At 44.3% G+C, this 15,993-nt stretch overlaps 1 protein-coding gene across 4 annotated transcripts in view; it reads left to right on the top strand.

The window, feature by feature from the left end:
• Nucleotides 1–15,993, top strand: part of myo6a (myosin VIa) — a 226,242-nt gene that overhangs the window by 96,488 nt on the left and 113,761 nt on the right. For all 4 annotated transcript variants that reach the window (XM_067989192.1, XM_067989190.1, XM_067989191.1 and 1 more), the window contains exon 4: nucleotides 1,297–1,370. In XM_067989192.1, coding sequence (XP_067845293.1) covers nucleotides 1,297–1,370 — 74 coding nt within the window. The remainder of the gene's footprint in view (nucleotides 1–1,296; nucleotides 1,371–15,993) is intronic.

The following is a 15,993-nucleotide window of genomic DNA, read 5'->3' as shown; positions in this document are numbered from 1 at the left end:
GCTGCGGAATCTCTCTCTATCTCTCTATCGCATCAGAGAGATGATATGATGCTGTTAGTCCTCACGAGTACAATCAGAGCAGTACCACAAGAGGTGATGATGCACTGGGAAGATGATGCCAGGGATGTGAGTTGCTGTGGTCGCATCAATCCATAATTGTCTGCAGTGATTACCAGCAGTGAACCTTTTGAACATAATTTCTACCCGTGAAACTGTCTCCCTGACAGTATTCTCTTGGTGCAGAAGTGCAAAGACAGTTGAGCTTTGCTTGCTCAACTTGGGTTATTGCTGTGTTTTGGAGCTCGGTACAATTTCACCAAGTCACATTTGACCTAGTTACAGTCTGCTCGAGCTCCCCTTTTACACCACCCAGTATACAAAAGCAAGTTTGTTGAGCTAAGTATAATATACAAATTAGGTGGTTGCACTTAATTGTTAGGATTTTTTTAAGCACTGTGTAGATGCTGACAGGTATTGCCCATGTCGGTGAGGTGACAAACACCGAGGGATTAAGGATCACAGTTTCTGTTTATTTCCAACATATTCAGTATTCTAACACATTAACGGAGACTGTTTCATTATGTTTGTCTTCAGCATGTACATCTTCTAAGTTTTGCTTGCCAATGATATTATAATCAAGCATGAATTTCCACTGACCATTTTTTCTCCTGCTGTATTTATTCAGAGAGAATCCTTTTGCATCTGTTTCCTTGAAGCAGAGCTCAGAACCAAATTCTTTTGCAATTATAACCTTATGGATAAGTTTTCCCAAACCAAATCAGTAACATCATTCATCAGCTCTTTCAGAGACTTACTTAGTCACCTCAAAAATGGAAGAATGTCTGATGCCACGTGGCAAGTTGCCTTAGTACCAGCGTATAACTGTGAATATGAAAAACTGGAATTTGGAGATTTTTTTCACAACTCAAAAGAATATATCCAAATTGAAATGACGATGTATTTATGCAATATGCGTAATTGATAGCGTGAGCCAAATTTGCAATGTTGCCAGCACACATTGTGGTGGTGAGAATTAATATTCTAATTCGCATAGAGTTGTTTTTGTCCTTTTCTTTTGGAAAGAACGCCTGGCAGAATCCATCTTGTTGGATGTGCTTGAAGGCTTTCTTTGTTTGTGTGCAGGAACCTGTGATGCAGATATCGGATCCTTTGAGACAATTGCTCAAGCATTGGATTCCAGTTATTGATATACATTAGCTAAGAAGCGCAGCTGACATCTGCTATGCGGCATTCCCTTACTTGAACTAATCAGTTTCTTTCTGCATTTTCTTCCAGGTGGCCTTATGTATTTAAATGAAGCTACACTCCTGAACAATGTCCGAGTGCGCTATAGCAAAGACAAAATATATGTGAGTAATGTGAGCTGATCCGAACTCCAAAAAGTTCCTAATGTGTTATGCATCCAGCAATGTACTACACAAGAAGATGTCATGATGCTACCCTAATATGACGCACAGACCTGATTGCAGACACTTCCATTGGAACATTAGGAACAGGAGTAGGCCATTCAGCCCTTTGAGCATGCTCTGCCATTCAGTTAGATCATGATTGATCTGCACCTCAACTCCATTTTCCTGCCTTTGCTCCATATCCCTTGAAACGTTCACCTAACAAAAAATTTATCAATCTCAGTCTTAAAAGCTCCAATTGTCCCAGCATCCACAGCCCTTTAGGGGAAGAGAATTACATATTTCTACTACCCTTTGTGTGCATTTGTATAAGCCATTTCCTTTAGTTTTATACTCTGTCTACCTCATATGTTGACCATGGTTGCTTGACTGTACAAGTGCAACTTTTGCTTTTGCTTTACCACCAATAAATAAGTCAAATGAAAGAGAATAAATAGTAGAAACTTTAACAATGAGCTCATGGTTTGTTGCCTGTTTGGGTATTTTTTTTCCATCTTAAGTTGTGTTTCTGTTAGGAGTTTTATTACACTGTTCAGCCCATTGCTCTGGAGCCCAGTCTTCAATACCTTTGTGCTCCTGTAGTCATTTGGGACAGATGACCATTTTTTTTCTGTTGGGCCAAGAGGGCAAGTAGTAGGCCAGCTTAGACCTCTCCACCCCAGCCAGATGTACCTCTGCATTTGTTCATTCTCTCTTCGCCTGCTCCTGATTGAACTTTCACCCAGAAGGATATATTTCTGGCTGCTGTTGGAGTTTTCGAGCTGTATGTTTTGGGAATTGCCATTTATTTCTGTTTTATGTGCTTTTTCTGGAACATTTCTTCACCTGGGTTAAAGCATGGAATTCCTGCCTTTTTGTGCAATGGTTTCAGGACCAGTGTAATCTGACCAATAATTATGGTGCAGATTCCATAGTTGTTTTCATCTGACGTAATAGACTGGAAGATTTAATTTTCATCTTCGAAAATGACCACATGAACAAATGCTCAATACAGTTGCAGACTGCAGAGAATTAACGGGGAGAGACTTAAACACATGGACCTGAAGCTTCAGTTTAGAAAGGCAATTAGAATGGACTGTCTTCATGACAATATGTTTGGCAAAACTTTAGTTCACTCTGCCAAATACTGCATTGCAGTGATATCATGAATCCTTCAGCAAATCTTTAAATTAAAAAGTGGGTTATTGCATCGTGGAAACTGCTTCTTGAGGAAAGTGAGATGAGAAAGGTCTCTGTCCAAGTGACCCAGTTGTGTTTGCCATTCCGGCAGATGGATCACTTTGAGTCCTAACGCTGCATGCACAGTGCTTAAATGTTCTATAAACACACCATTTATATCTAATCTATGCCATTGTTACCTCAAGACTTGACTATTCCAATGTTCTCCTGGCTGGCCTCCCACCTTGCACCTTCTGTAAACTTGAGCTCATCCAAAACTCTGCTGCCCCTATCCTAACTTGCACAAAGTCCCGTTCACCCATCACCCCTATGCTGGTTGACCGACATTGGCTCCCAGTCAGGCAACATCTCGTGTTTTTTTTTTAAATTCTCATCCTTGCTTTCAAATCCCTCCATGGCCTCGTCCCTCCCCATCTCTGTAACCTCCTACAACTCTCCGATATCTCTGTGCTCCTCCAATTCTGGCCTCTTACATCCCCAATTTTCATTGCTCTACCATTGGCGGCTGTGCCTTCAGCTGCCAAGGCCCCAAGTTCTGGAATTCCCTCCCTAAACCTCTCCATCTCTCAACCACTCTCTCTAAGATGCTCCTTAAAACCTACCTCTTTGACCAAGCTTTTGTTCACCTGTCCTAATATCTCCTTATGTGGCTTGGTGTCAAATTTTGTTTGATAATGCTCCTTGGGACATTTTACTGTGTTAAAGGTGCTGTACAAATACAACTTGTTGTAGGTCATGGGTAGTCCAGGCCCAGCTATTGATGTTTACTGTGGTTTCGCTGCAGCCTGACCTTAGTAGCAGTTGAAGATCAATGGACTATTGATTGGTGAGAAAAATTGGAAACAAGGGTAGATAATTGACACTAGTGTGAGGCAGGATGTGGCACTGTGGTCAACCAGCATGTACTTGGTGGAATTAACCATTCCATGTAAGGCAAGGTTAGAGTCGATGCATGAAAGAAAGCTGCTAAACTATGCAGGTTTGGTAGCTGATTGAAGAGACATGAATGGAAGTGTGAAGTTACCAGGGATTTGTGGAAGAATCGATGGGGAGATCTTTAAGGCCGTGACATCAGATGAAAATAGGCTCATAGTATGAAGGAGGCCGGAAGTACAGCGGAGAGGCCATTGCGGTGGATTGCTACTATCTTGAGAGGCTTTACAGCAAGAATGACTAGCAGGGGCTGATACCCCCACTAACTGGCCGTTCCAAGGGTAAGCGATAGTGTTGTCCGGGACAAAACCACAGTGATGTCTGGCAACAACTAATGATGTGCATGGGGGAGGGGGGATGGAGGCAGCAGCAGTTTTGCAGTTTGTGCAATGTTATGAATGTCATATCTTGTAAATTGGGACCTGTGAAGAGACCAAGGTGACTTTGTGCTAGAAATTGTAGACTTGACTGTAAAGTGCTAGTATCAATAGAGAGCAAGTTGTATAATGCTGGATACCTAAGGAAGGGCTAGTATGGTCTCCTGCCTGGTGAGAGAGAAACTGTTTGAAGCTGTGTGACAGAAGTCACTAGTGGGATTTTTCTTTAGTCTCTGAAGAAATGTTGGCATTTTAAAATCCATTGTGTCCCAGGGTAATATCTTCGAGCCGCTGTTAGGATGGTTGCTGACTTGCTATGGGTGTTACCAGGGAGTGTTGCGTCGTGGCAGTATCTGTGCATGGTGTTTATTTTTAATTTTGCATAGGGGTGGGGAGTGTTATGAATGCAGTGTGGACTAGTTGGTTTCAGCTAGTGGTTTTATTCTTGTGGTTTGACAGCAATACTGTGCTGTACTTGTAGCCCAACATATCAAAGTGCAGAGCCACTGGGTCTATACGGTTGAAATATATTTAAAAGGAAAATTGTAATCACCTTCTGATTCTAGTATTAAAATGCAGTTGCCATCCTCAGAAGGCTGATACTTGCCACATATTGCAAAATTGAGTTCGGTTAAGGCCAACAAAAAATTGATTTCTTTCCACACCCCCCTCTCACCACCCATAGTGATTTGATGTGTTTCTATTATCCTGTGATCATTTGTATACCAGTGGGTAAAGCATCATGTGTGTACAAGCAAAATGAGCAAAAGCTGACCAGCTTTCAAAAATCTGAATCTGCTTCAAAAAGTTGACGGCTCGAGAGAGACCCTATCATCGTGGAAACGAATAGGAACAGGAGTAGGACATTCAGCCCCTCAAGCATGTTCTGCCTTTCAGTTAGATCATGGCAGATCTGTAGCTTAACTCCATCTACCCACCTTGGTTCTGTAACCTTTAATACCCTTGCCTAACATTCTGATGTGGAGATGCCGGTGATGGACTGGGGTTGACAATTGTAAACAATTTTACAACACCAAGTTATAGTCCAACGTATCCATTCTGAGGGAGAGGGAGGGTGAACAGCCAGAGGTCATGGTCCATAGCAGTACCAACGACATAGGTAGAAAGAGGGATGAGGTCCTGCAGGCAGATTTTAAGGAGTTAGGAAAGAGACTAGGAAGCAGGACCTCAAAGGTAGTAATCTCTGGATTACTCCCGGTGCCACGCGCTAGTGAGCATAGAAATAGGAGGATAGGGCAATGTGTGGCAGGAGAGAGGGCTTTAGATTTCTGGGGCATTGGGACCAGTTCAGGGGAAGGTGGACCTATACAGGCTGGATGGGTTGCACCTCAACGGAGCTGGGACCAATGTCCTCGCAGGGAGGCTCGCTAGTGCTGTGGGTTTGGGGGGGGTTGGGGGTTAAACTATTTTGGCAGGGGGCTAGGCACCAGGATGTAGCATAGGAAAGGAGAAACAAGGGGCACAAAGGATCGGGAGAGAAAGATAGCACTAGAGCAAGTAATAGTACGGTATTAGGTGGGATCAGACTAAGAGAGTACAAGAAAGTCTAAGATTGGTTTACAGTGCATATGTGTAAATGCACGAAGCGTGGTAAACAAGGTTGGTGAGCTGCAGGCTCAAATAGCCACACGGGAATATGATGTTGTGGTGATAACAGACCTGGTTCGAAAAAGGGCAGGATTGGGTACTAAATATTCCTGGATGCAAGGTGTTCAGGAAAGATAGAGAAGGAAAGAAAGGAGGTGGGTGCCAGTATTGATTAAGGAGAATATTGCAGTGCTGGAGAGAGAGGATGTCCTGGAGGGGTCAAGGACAGAATCTATTTGGTTAGAATTAAGAAATAAAAGGGGTGCCATTACACTACTGGGGCTATTCTATAGGCCACCAACTTTTGGGAAAGATATAGAGGATCAAATTTGCAGGGAAATTACAGAGAGGTGCAAAAGCCATAGAGTAGAGATAATGGGAGACTTCAATTATCCTAATATAGACTGGGATAACAATAATAATATAAGGGGCAAAGAAGGGGGGAATTTTTGAAGTGTGTTCAGGATAACTTTCTTGACCAGCATGTTTCCGGCCCAACGAGGAAGGAGGCATTGCTGGATTTGGTTCTCGGAAATGAGACGGGCCAAGTGGAGCAAGTGTCAGTGGGGGAGCATTTAGGGAGCAGTGATCATAGTATCATAAGGTTTAGAATAACTATGGAAAAGGACACTGACCACTCCAAAGTAAAAATACTCAATTGGAGGAGGGCCATTTTCAATGGGATGAAAACAGATCTGCCCGGGTAAATTGGAATCAAAGATTGGCAGGCAAAACTGTAATTGAACGGTGTGCGTCCTTTAAAGAGGAGATGGTTCTGGTGTAGTCCAGGCACATTCCCATGAGGCAGAAAGGTAGGGCAGCTAAAGCCAGAGCTCCCTGGATGACACAAGAGATGGTGAGTAAGATGAAACAGAAAAAAGGGGCGTATGACAGATGTCAGGTTGACCACACAAGTGAGAACCAGGCAGAATACAGAAAGTTCAGAGGGGAAGTGAAAAAGGAGATAAGAGGGGTAAAGAGAGAGCATGAGAATAGACTGGTGGCCAACATAAAAGGGAATCCAAAAGTCTTCTACAGGCATGTAAACGGGTAGAAACATAGGAAATAGAAACGTAGAAAATAGGAGCAAGAGTAGGCCCTTCGGGCCTGCTCCGCCATTCAAAATGATCATGGCTGATTGCCTAACTCAGTACCCTGTTCCCGCTTTTTCCCCATATCCCTTTAGCATTAAGAAATATATCTATCTCCTTCTTGAATACATCTAATGACTTGGCCTCCACTGCCTTCTGTGGTAGAGAATGCCACGGGTTCACCACCCTCTGAGTGAAGAAATTTCTCCTCATCTCGGTTCTAAACGGCTTACCCCGTATTCTGAGACTGTGACTCCTGGTTCTGGACTCCCCAGCCATCAGGAACATCCTCCCTGCATCTAGTCTGTCTAGTCCTGTTAGAATTTTATATGTTTCGATGAGATCACCTCTCATTCTTCTAAACTTGAGTGAATATAGGCCTAGTCGACCCAATCTCTCCTCATACGTCAGTCCTGCCATCCCAGGAATCAGTCTGGTAAACCTTTGTTGCACTCCCTCCATGGTAAGGACATCCTTCCACAGATAAGGAGACCAAAACTGCACACAATACTCCAGATGTGGTCTCACCAAGGCCCTGTATAACTGCAGTAAGACATCCTTGCTCCTGTACTCAAATCCTCTTGCAATGAAGGCCAACATGCCATTCGCCTTCCTGACTGCTTTCTGCACCTAAATGCTCGCTTTCAGTGACTGGTGTAGGTGTACAAGGACATCCAGGTCTCGTTGCACCTCCCCTTTTCCCGATCTGTCACCATTCAGATAATCTGCCTTTCTGTCATGTTCTTTCCCACTCACCCAACTTGTCTAAATCACATTGGAGCCTCTTTGCATCCTCCTCATAGCTCACATTCCACCCCAGCTTTGTGTCGTCTGCAAACTTGGAAATGTTGCATTTAGTTCCCTCATCCAAATCATTGATATATATTGTGAATAGCTGGGGCCTAAGCACTGATCCCTGCGGTACCCCACTAGTCACTGCCTGCCACCCAGAAAAAGACCCGTTTATTCCTACTCTCTCTTTCCTGCCTGTCAACCAATTCTCAATCCATGCCAGTATACTCCCCCCAATCCCTTGTGCTTTAATTTTGCACACTAACCTCTTGTGTGGGACCTTATCAAAAGCCTTCTGAAAATCCAAATACACCACATCCACTGGTTCTCCCCTATCTATTCCACTAGTTACATCCTCAAAAAACTCCAGTAGATTTGTTAAGCATGATTTCCCTTTCATAAACCCATGCTGACTTTGTCCAATCCTGTTAATGCCCTCCAAGTGTTCTGTTATCACATCTTTTATAATAGACTCTAGCATTTTCCCCACTACTGATGTTAGACTAACTGGTCTGTAATTCCCTGTTTTTTTTTTCTTCCCTCTTTTTTTAAATAGTGGGGTTACATTTGCCACCCTCCAATCTGTAGGAACTGTTCCAGAGTCTATAGAATTTTGGAAGATGATCACCAATGCATCCACTATTTCCAGGGCCACTTCCTTTGGCACTCTGGGATGTAGATTATCAGGCCCTGGGGATTTGTCAGCCTTTAACCCCATTAATTTCCCTAGCACTTTTTTTTTACTAGTACTGGTTTCCTTCAGTTCCTCCCTCTCACTGGATCCTTGGTTCCCTAACATTTCTGGCAGGTTATTTGTGGCCTCCTTTGTGAAGACAGAACCCAAGTATGTGTTTAATTGTTCTGCCATTTCTTTGTTCCCCATTATAATTTCCCCCATTTCTGACTGTAAGGGACCTACATTTGTCTTCACTAATATTTTTCTCTTGACATATTTATAGAAGCTTTTACAGTCAGTTTTTATGTTCCCTGCTAGTTTACTCTCATACTCTATTTTTCCCCTCTTAATCAATCTCTCTGTCCTCCTTTGCTGAATTCTGAACTCCCAATCCTCAGGCTTGCCGCTTTTTCTGGCAATTTTATGTCTGCTCTTTGGATCTAATACTGTTCCTCATTTCTTTTGTAAGCCACGGTTGAGCCACCTTTCCTGTTTTATTTTTGCGCCAGACAAGAATGAATAATTGTTGTAATTCCTGCACACGTTCTTTAAATATTAGCCATTGCCTATCCACCGTCATCCCTTTTAGTAAAGTTCCCCAATCTATCATAGCCACCTCGCACCTCATACTTTTGTAATTTCCTTTATTTAGATTCAGGACCCTAGTTTCGGATTCAACTACTTCACTCTCCATCTTAATGAGGAATTCTATCATGTTATGGTCACTCTTCCCTAAGGGACCCTGCACAACAAGATTGTTAATTAATCCTTTCTCATTGCACAATACCCAGTCTAGGATCGCCTGTTCTCTAGTTGGTTCCTCAACATATTGGTCTAGAAAACAATCACGTACACACTCCAGGAATTCTTCCCCCACAATATTATTGCTAATTTGGTTTGACCAATCTCTATGTAGATTAAAGTCACCCATGATTATAGTTGTACCCTTCTTGCATGCGTCTCTAATTTCCTGTTTAATGCCCTCCCCTACATCTCCACTACTGATTGGGGGCCTATAGACAAGCCCCTGCAACGTTTTCTGCCCCTTGGTGTTTCTTAGCTCCACCCATACAGATTCCACATTGTGATTTTCCGAGCCAATATCCTTCCTCACTATTGCATTGATTTCCTCCTTTACTAACAGCGCTACCCCACCTCCTTTCCCTTTTTGCCTGTCCTTCCTAAATATTGAATATCCCTGGATGTTCAGTTCCCATCCTTGGTCACCCTGCAGCCATGTCTCCGTAATTGCAACTATATCATAACCATTAATATCTATCTGCGCTGTTCATCTAGCTTAATGCGAATGCTCCGCTCATTAATACACAATGCCTTTAGACTTGTCTTTTTAAGATTGCTCGTCATCTTAGTTTTATTTTGCACTATGGCCCTATTTGTTTTTTGCTCTTGTTTTCTCTGCCTTCCATTATTGCTTCTTCCCTTTCTGTCTTTTGTTTCTATCCTTGTTTCCCCCTTCTCTGTCTCCCTGCTCAGGTTCCCATCCCCCTGCCATTCTAGTTTAAACCTTCCCCAACAGCACTAGCAAACACCCCCGCAAGGACATCGGTCCCGGTCCTGTTCGGGTGTAACCCATCCCGCTTGGACAGGTCCCACCTTCCCCAGAACCGGTCCCAATGTCCCAGGAAGCTAAATCTCTCCCTCCCACACCATTTCTGCAGCTACGCATTCATCTGGTTTATTCTCCTGTTCCTATACTCACTAGCACGTGGCACTGGTAGTAATCCTGAGATCACTACCTTTGAGGTCCTGCTTTTTAATTTATCTCCTAACTCCTTAAATTCACCTTGCAGGACCTCATCCCTTTTTTTAACCTATATCGTTGGTACCGATATGGACCACAACTAATGGCTGTTCACCCTCCCCCTCCAGAATGCTCTGCAGCCGCTCCGTGACATCCTTGACTCTAGCACTAGGGAGGCAACATACCATCCAGGAGTCACGTTTGCGGCCGCAGAAACACCTGTCTGTTCCCCTTACAATTGAATCCCCTATCACTATAGCCCTGCCACTCTTATTCCTCCCCTCCTGTGCATCAGAACCACCCGTGGTGCCACGAACTTGGCTCTTGCTGCTTTCCCTTGATAAGCCATCTCCCCCAACAGTATCCAAAGCGGTATATCTGTTTGAGAGGGAGATGGCCCCAGGGGACTCCTGCTCTAGTCCTTTTACTCTGCCTGGCGGTCACTAGTTTCCTTTCAGCTTGCTTAATCTTTACCTGCGGTGTGACCAACCCATTGAACGTGCTATCCACGATAGTCTCAGCATCGCGGATGCTCCACAGTGAATCCACCCGCAGCTCCAGCTCCAAAATGCGGTTAGCCAGTAGCTGCAGCTGGACACACTTCCTGCACACATGGTCACCAGGGACACCTGTAGTCTCCATGACTTCCCACATAGTGTCGGAGGGACTCTGCCCTCAGACGAGCATAAAGAAGATCTACTCACGGAAGCAGAGGGGATGGTTGAGGTACTAAATGAGTACTTTGCATCTGGCTTTACCAAAGAAGATGATACTGCCAGAATCTCTGTAAAGGAAGATATAGTTGAGATACTGGATGGGCTAAAAATTGATAAAGAAGAGGTACCAGAAAGGCTAGCTGTACTTCAAGTAGATAAGTCACCCGGTCTGGATGGGATGCATCCTAGGTTGCTGAGGGAAGTAAGGGTGGAAATTGCGGAGGTACTGGCCATAATCTTCCAAACATCCTTCGATACGGGGGTGGTGGCAGAGGACTAGAGAATTGCAAATGTTACACCCTTATTCTAAAAAGATTGTAAGGATAAACCCAGCAACTATAGCCCAGTCAGTGGTGGGGAAACTTTTAGAAACGATAATCTGGGACAGAATTAAGTCATTTGGACGAGCGTGGATTGATTAGAGAAAGCCAGCATGGATTTGTTAAAGGCAAATTGTGTTTAACTAACTTGATTGAGTTTTTTGATGAGGTAACAGAGAGGGTAGATGAGGGCAATGCAGTTGATGTGGTGTATATGGACTTTCAAAAGGCGTTTGATAAAGTGCCACATGGTAGGCTTATCAAGATTGCGGCCCATGGAATAAAGGGGGCAGTAGCAGCATGGATACAGAATTGGCGAAGTGATAGGAAACAGAGAGTAGTGGTGACCGGCTGTTTTTCGGACTGGAGGGAGGTGTACAGTGGTGTTCCCCAGGGGTTGGTGCTGGGACCACTACTTTTCTTGATATATATTAATGGCTTGGACTTGGGTGTATAGGACACAATTTCAAAATTTGTAAATGACTCAAAACTTGGAAGGGTACTAAACAGTGAGGAGGATAGTGATAGACTTCAAGAGGATATAGACAGGCTGGTGGCATGGGCGGACACGTGGCAGATGAAACTTAATGCAGAAAAATGTGAAGTGATACATTTTGGTAGGAAGAATGAGGAGAGGCAATATAAACTAGAGGGCACAACTCTAAAAGGGGTACAGGAACATAACGATCTGGAGGTATATGTGCACAAATCGTTGAAGGTGGCAGGCATGTTGAGAAAGTGGTTAAAAAAGCATCCGGGATCCTGGGCTTTATAAATAGAGGCATAGAGTACAAAAGTATGGAAGGCATGATGAACCTTTACAGAACACTGGTTCGGCCACAACTGGAGTTTTGTGTCCAGTTCTGGGCACCGCACTTTAGGAAAGATGTGAAGGCCTTGGAGATCGTGCAGAAGAGATTTACTAGAATGATTCCAGGGATGAGGGACTTTAGTTACATGGAGAGACCGGAGAAGCTCGGGTTGTTCTCCTTGGAACAGAGACGGCTGCGAGGGGATTTGATAGAGGTATTCAAAATCATGAAAGGTCGAGATAGAGAGAAACTGTTCCCATTGGCGGAAGGGTCAAGAACCAGAGGACATAGATTTAAGGTGATTGGCAAAAGAACCAATGGTGACATAAGGGAAAACTTTTTTACACAGCAAGTGGTTAGGATCTGGAATGCACTGACGGAGGAGGTGGTGGAGGCAGATTCAATCATGGCCTTCAAAAGCGAACTGGATAAGTACTTGAAAGGAAAGAATTTGCAGGGCTATGGGGATAGGGCAGGGGAATGGGACTTAGCTGTATTGCTCTTGCATCGAGCCGGTGCGGACTTGATGGGCCAAATGGCCTCCTTCCGTGCTGTAACCTTTCTATGATTCTAACAAAAATCTGTCAATCTCAGTTTTGAAATTTTCGGTTAACCTGGCCTCATCAGCCTTTTGGGGGAGTGATTTCCTGATTTCCACTACCTGTCGTGTGAAGAAGTGTTTTCTGACATCACCCCTGAATGGCCTAGCTCTAATTTTAAGATTATGCACCCTTGTTCTGGACTCCCCCACCAGAGGAAATAGTTTCTCTCTATCTACCCTAGCAACTCCTTCAATCATCTTACATACCTCAACTAGATCACCCCTTAATCTTCTATACTCAAGGAAATACAAGCCTAGTCTGTGCAACCTGATCTCACAATTTAACTCTTTTAGCCCTGCTATCATTCTGGTGAATCTGCGTTGCACCTCCTCCAAGGCTAGTATATCCTAATTTAACCCTATTAACCTCTTTTAGAGTAATTACATGAAAAATGTAACTTGAATGTTACATGGACAACTTCTATTGGGGAAAAAAAACATAAGCACATGAACGCCTGAAGGGGAAATCCAAATGTTGAAAGGACAAAAAATCTTTTCTAGGGGGAGGGGGTCAGTGGGTCAGAAAATTTTGAATTTTGCTCCTTTATTTGCTGTATTTTCCAGTACTTTTAAATTTACATGGACATTCCATTTCTTTCACCCCAAAAGGAACTTGTGCTGAATTTTATTGACTATTACTCTCTCTGCCACTGGGAATTAATTGTTCTTCGTAGCAGCGAGTAATTTATCAACTGGAGACACAGGATTTGTTCATTTAAAAAAAAATATTTAAAAAAAAAAATGAGGACTGAAGGCGTATCTTACCTAGTCAGTGCTAAAAGCAAATTTGGAAATGTGTGTACTCTTTCCAAATGTGGCACCCATTCCTTTCTCCACCCCCCCTGCCAATACACTACTGATTGTACATTTTTGGGGCAGGCTTCCCTGGAAAATGTAGGAATTTTTACTTTGAAATTGGTGCATGCCGGTTAATTTTAAACACTTTTACCAACTAATACATTTTAAAAAATGCAAAAAAACAAAACTGCCATACGCACAGCGGCTCAAAAAGAAGGCCCACCACCACCTTATTGGGATGGGCGATAAATGTCGGCCTTGCCAGCGACGCCCAGATCCCGAGAATGAATTCAAATAATGGTCCCTCTCCAGCTTCTCCCCTCGGCCACTCTTTTTCCCCCCCCCCAAACCTTTTTTCTCTCTTGTCCCTCAATTTAACCTGGCACCCTTCTCTTCCCCCATGCATCCCAGTACAAGCTGGTACCCTTCTACCCCTCATTCAACCTGGCACTATTCTTCTGCATCAAATATGGCACACTGTGTCTCCATATGAATATGTTGCTTTTTGTAAAAGCTTCACAAACTTGTTCTCGTGCATTGACACCTCCTCGAGTACATAGCCTTCCCGCACGCTCCTTGGCTTCATCAGGCGATGTGATGCTGGAACGTGTTTCCTCGTCACGTGAGTGAGCCACCATGATGCACGCGCTAGGTCTGCGGCTCCCCTACCACGGCAGGATGGGACGGGGGAGACTTGATTAACGCCATGATAGAAGCATGTGAAACCTGCAGAGAGCAATCGCTATTTGTTCATCAACAACTTGTATTTATATCGTGCCTTTTAATGTAGTAAAACGTCCCAAGACCCTTCACAGGAGAAAATTTGACACTGAGCCACATATGGAGATATTAGAACAAGTAATCAAAAGCTTGGTCGAAGAGGTAGGTTTTAAGGAGTGTCTTAAAGGAGAAGAGCGAGGCGGGGAGGTTTCGGGAGGAATTCTAGAGCTTAGGGCCTAGGCAGCTGACTGCATGGCCGCCAATGGTGGGGCATTGGAAATTGGGGATGCACAAGAGGCTCAGGGCTACAGAGGAAAGCAGGTATGAACCGCGCAGTCAAAGTACTTCTCTCTCATAGTTGCCAGCAGCCCCCCTGGGGGAGATCAGTCGTCGATTCGGGGAGCTCCTGGATAATCCGGGGCGGGGGAGGGGAGAATCGACAACACTAATATAGCGGAAGTATTACTTCAAATAACATCAGTGCTGGGGTATGAACGTTGTGGAGAGCAGAGAGGCCTGCAAATCCCATTTGAAGAGGCATTTCCCACAAAGCCCTGGTATTTTCTCTGCTCTCTGGTTGACTCTTCCTGATATAGAGGGCAAGGGAACTCCCGTAAGTTCAGGCACTAGAGCTAGGAGCACTGCTTTCTGTACTGAATTTCGTCCACAAATGCTAACATGCAGATCGGGTCTCCAAAGCGCTGTGTGCTTTATGTCAAATGTGGATGGCAGGCATGCATTTGTGCATAACATTCAGCTGCAATTTTATAATTACTGGATTGCTAACAGGCCTATTCCCCCTATAATCCACCTCTTCATTATTTCAAACACAAACAGTGGCTTCTTCCCTTTTAATAAAACCCTTGCCTGGAAGACTTCATTAAGTTCCTTGTCCTGCTATCATGTTGCTTAATTGTGCTTAATTAGACCTCTTGAAATTACATAGCTGTCCCTTGCCATCTACACCAACAAGTGACAGCTGGAGAGCAGAGGAAATGCTCGAGCTTTGTGGAAAGGGCCCTCCCTAATGGGATTTGGGGACACTACAGCTCGAACTGGAAGCACAACTCTTTTATTATGTCCCGTTTGCCTCTGTGGGCTAGAAATTGGGCCATCTAGCGTCCGTTGTTCCGGCACTATGCGGCTTCCCGAAGTGCCAAGATGGCGTCTTGGATGCACACATTTTTAGCGTGACGTGCACCGGACGCCATCTCACTCAAGGTATTAGCGCATGCGCAGAGAGTGAACGCTGGCAGCGTGCAAAGTAGGGAGAAAATGGATACAATCAGTGTGCAACGCTGATTTAAAGTGATAAGTTCCAAGATGGTGTCTAACGCTCCACTCAACGCACAGTCTTAACCAAGACCATCTGAACATGTCTTAGAGGGCATGGAGGACCCCCCCCCCCCCACCAGCGTTATTTAAAGGGACCATGCAGGATTTACAGGTTAGTTTCTGGATTATTGCTTCTGACTACTGATACATTTGTAGGTTTGTTTTTGTGCATTTGTCTATGGAGGTTTCCTGTACTTGAATACTAGGACTCAGGGACATAGCCCAACATTTAAAGCCTGGACATGCAGGAGTGAAGTTAGGAAACGCTTCTACATGCAAAGGGTGGGAGAAGTTTGGAACGCTCTTCTGCAGGTGGCAGTTGATGCTAGCTCACTTGTGAATTTTAAATCTGAGATTGATAGATTTCCGTGAATCAAGGGCATTAAGGGATATGGGGCTAAAGCGGGTATATGGAGATAGGTCACAGGTCCACCATGATCTCATTGAATGGTGGAACAGGCTCGAGGGGCTAAATGCCACCGCCACTTGCTGCCTCCTGATATGCACCACCTTCTCCTGCAAGAAAGTGGGACGTGTGTCTGGGTGATGTCTGTCGTGGTTTGCCGGTGTGTGTGGTCTGTGAGTTGTGGATATGCGGCTTGAAACAGTGGTAATATGTGAGGGTGAGAGGAAGCATCTGATTGGAAGAGTTGAGTACTGATGGAAAGAGCTTGTTGCCATGTGGGTGATGTAGTATGTGGTGTGTGAAGCAGTGGATGTGGCTATTGGTGCAGTTGGTAGGAGACGCCACTTGACAGTTGACTTCGCTCACCTTGACTACTCGTGTCAAAGCATTGAACTTCTTCCTGCACTGCATCCATGTTCGTGGTGCTAAGCGCCTGG

Source organism: Heptranchias perlo, chromosome 8, assembly GCF_035084215.1.
Source record: "Heptranchias perlo isolate sHepPer1 chromosome 8, sHepPer1.hap1, whole genome shotgun sequence".
NCBI classification, from domain to species: domain Eukaryota; kingdom Metazoa; phylum Chordata; class Chondrichthyes; order Hexanchiformes; family Hexanchidae; genus Heptranchias; species Heptranchias perlo.
Note: the sequence above shows the minus strand (reverse complement) of the source record. Positions and strands in the feature narration are given on the sequence as shown.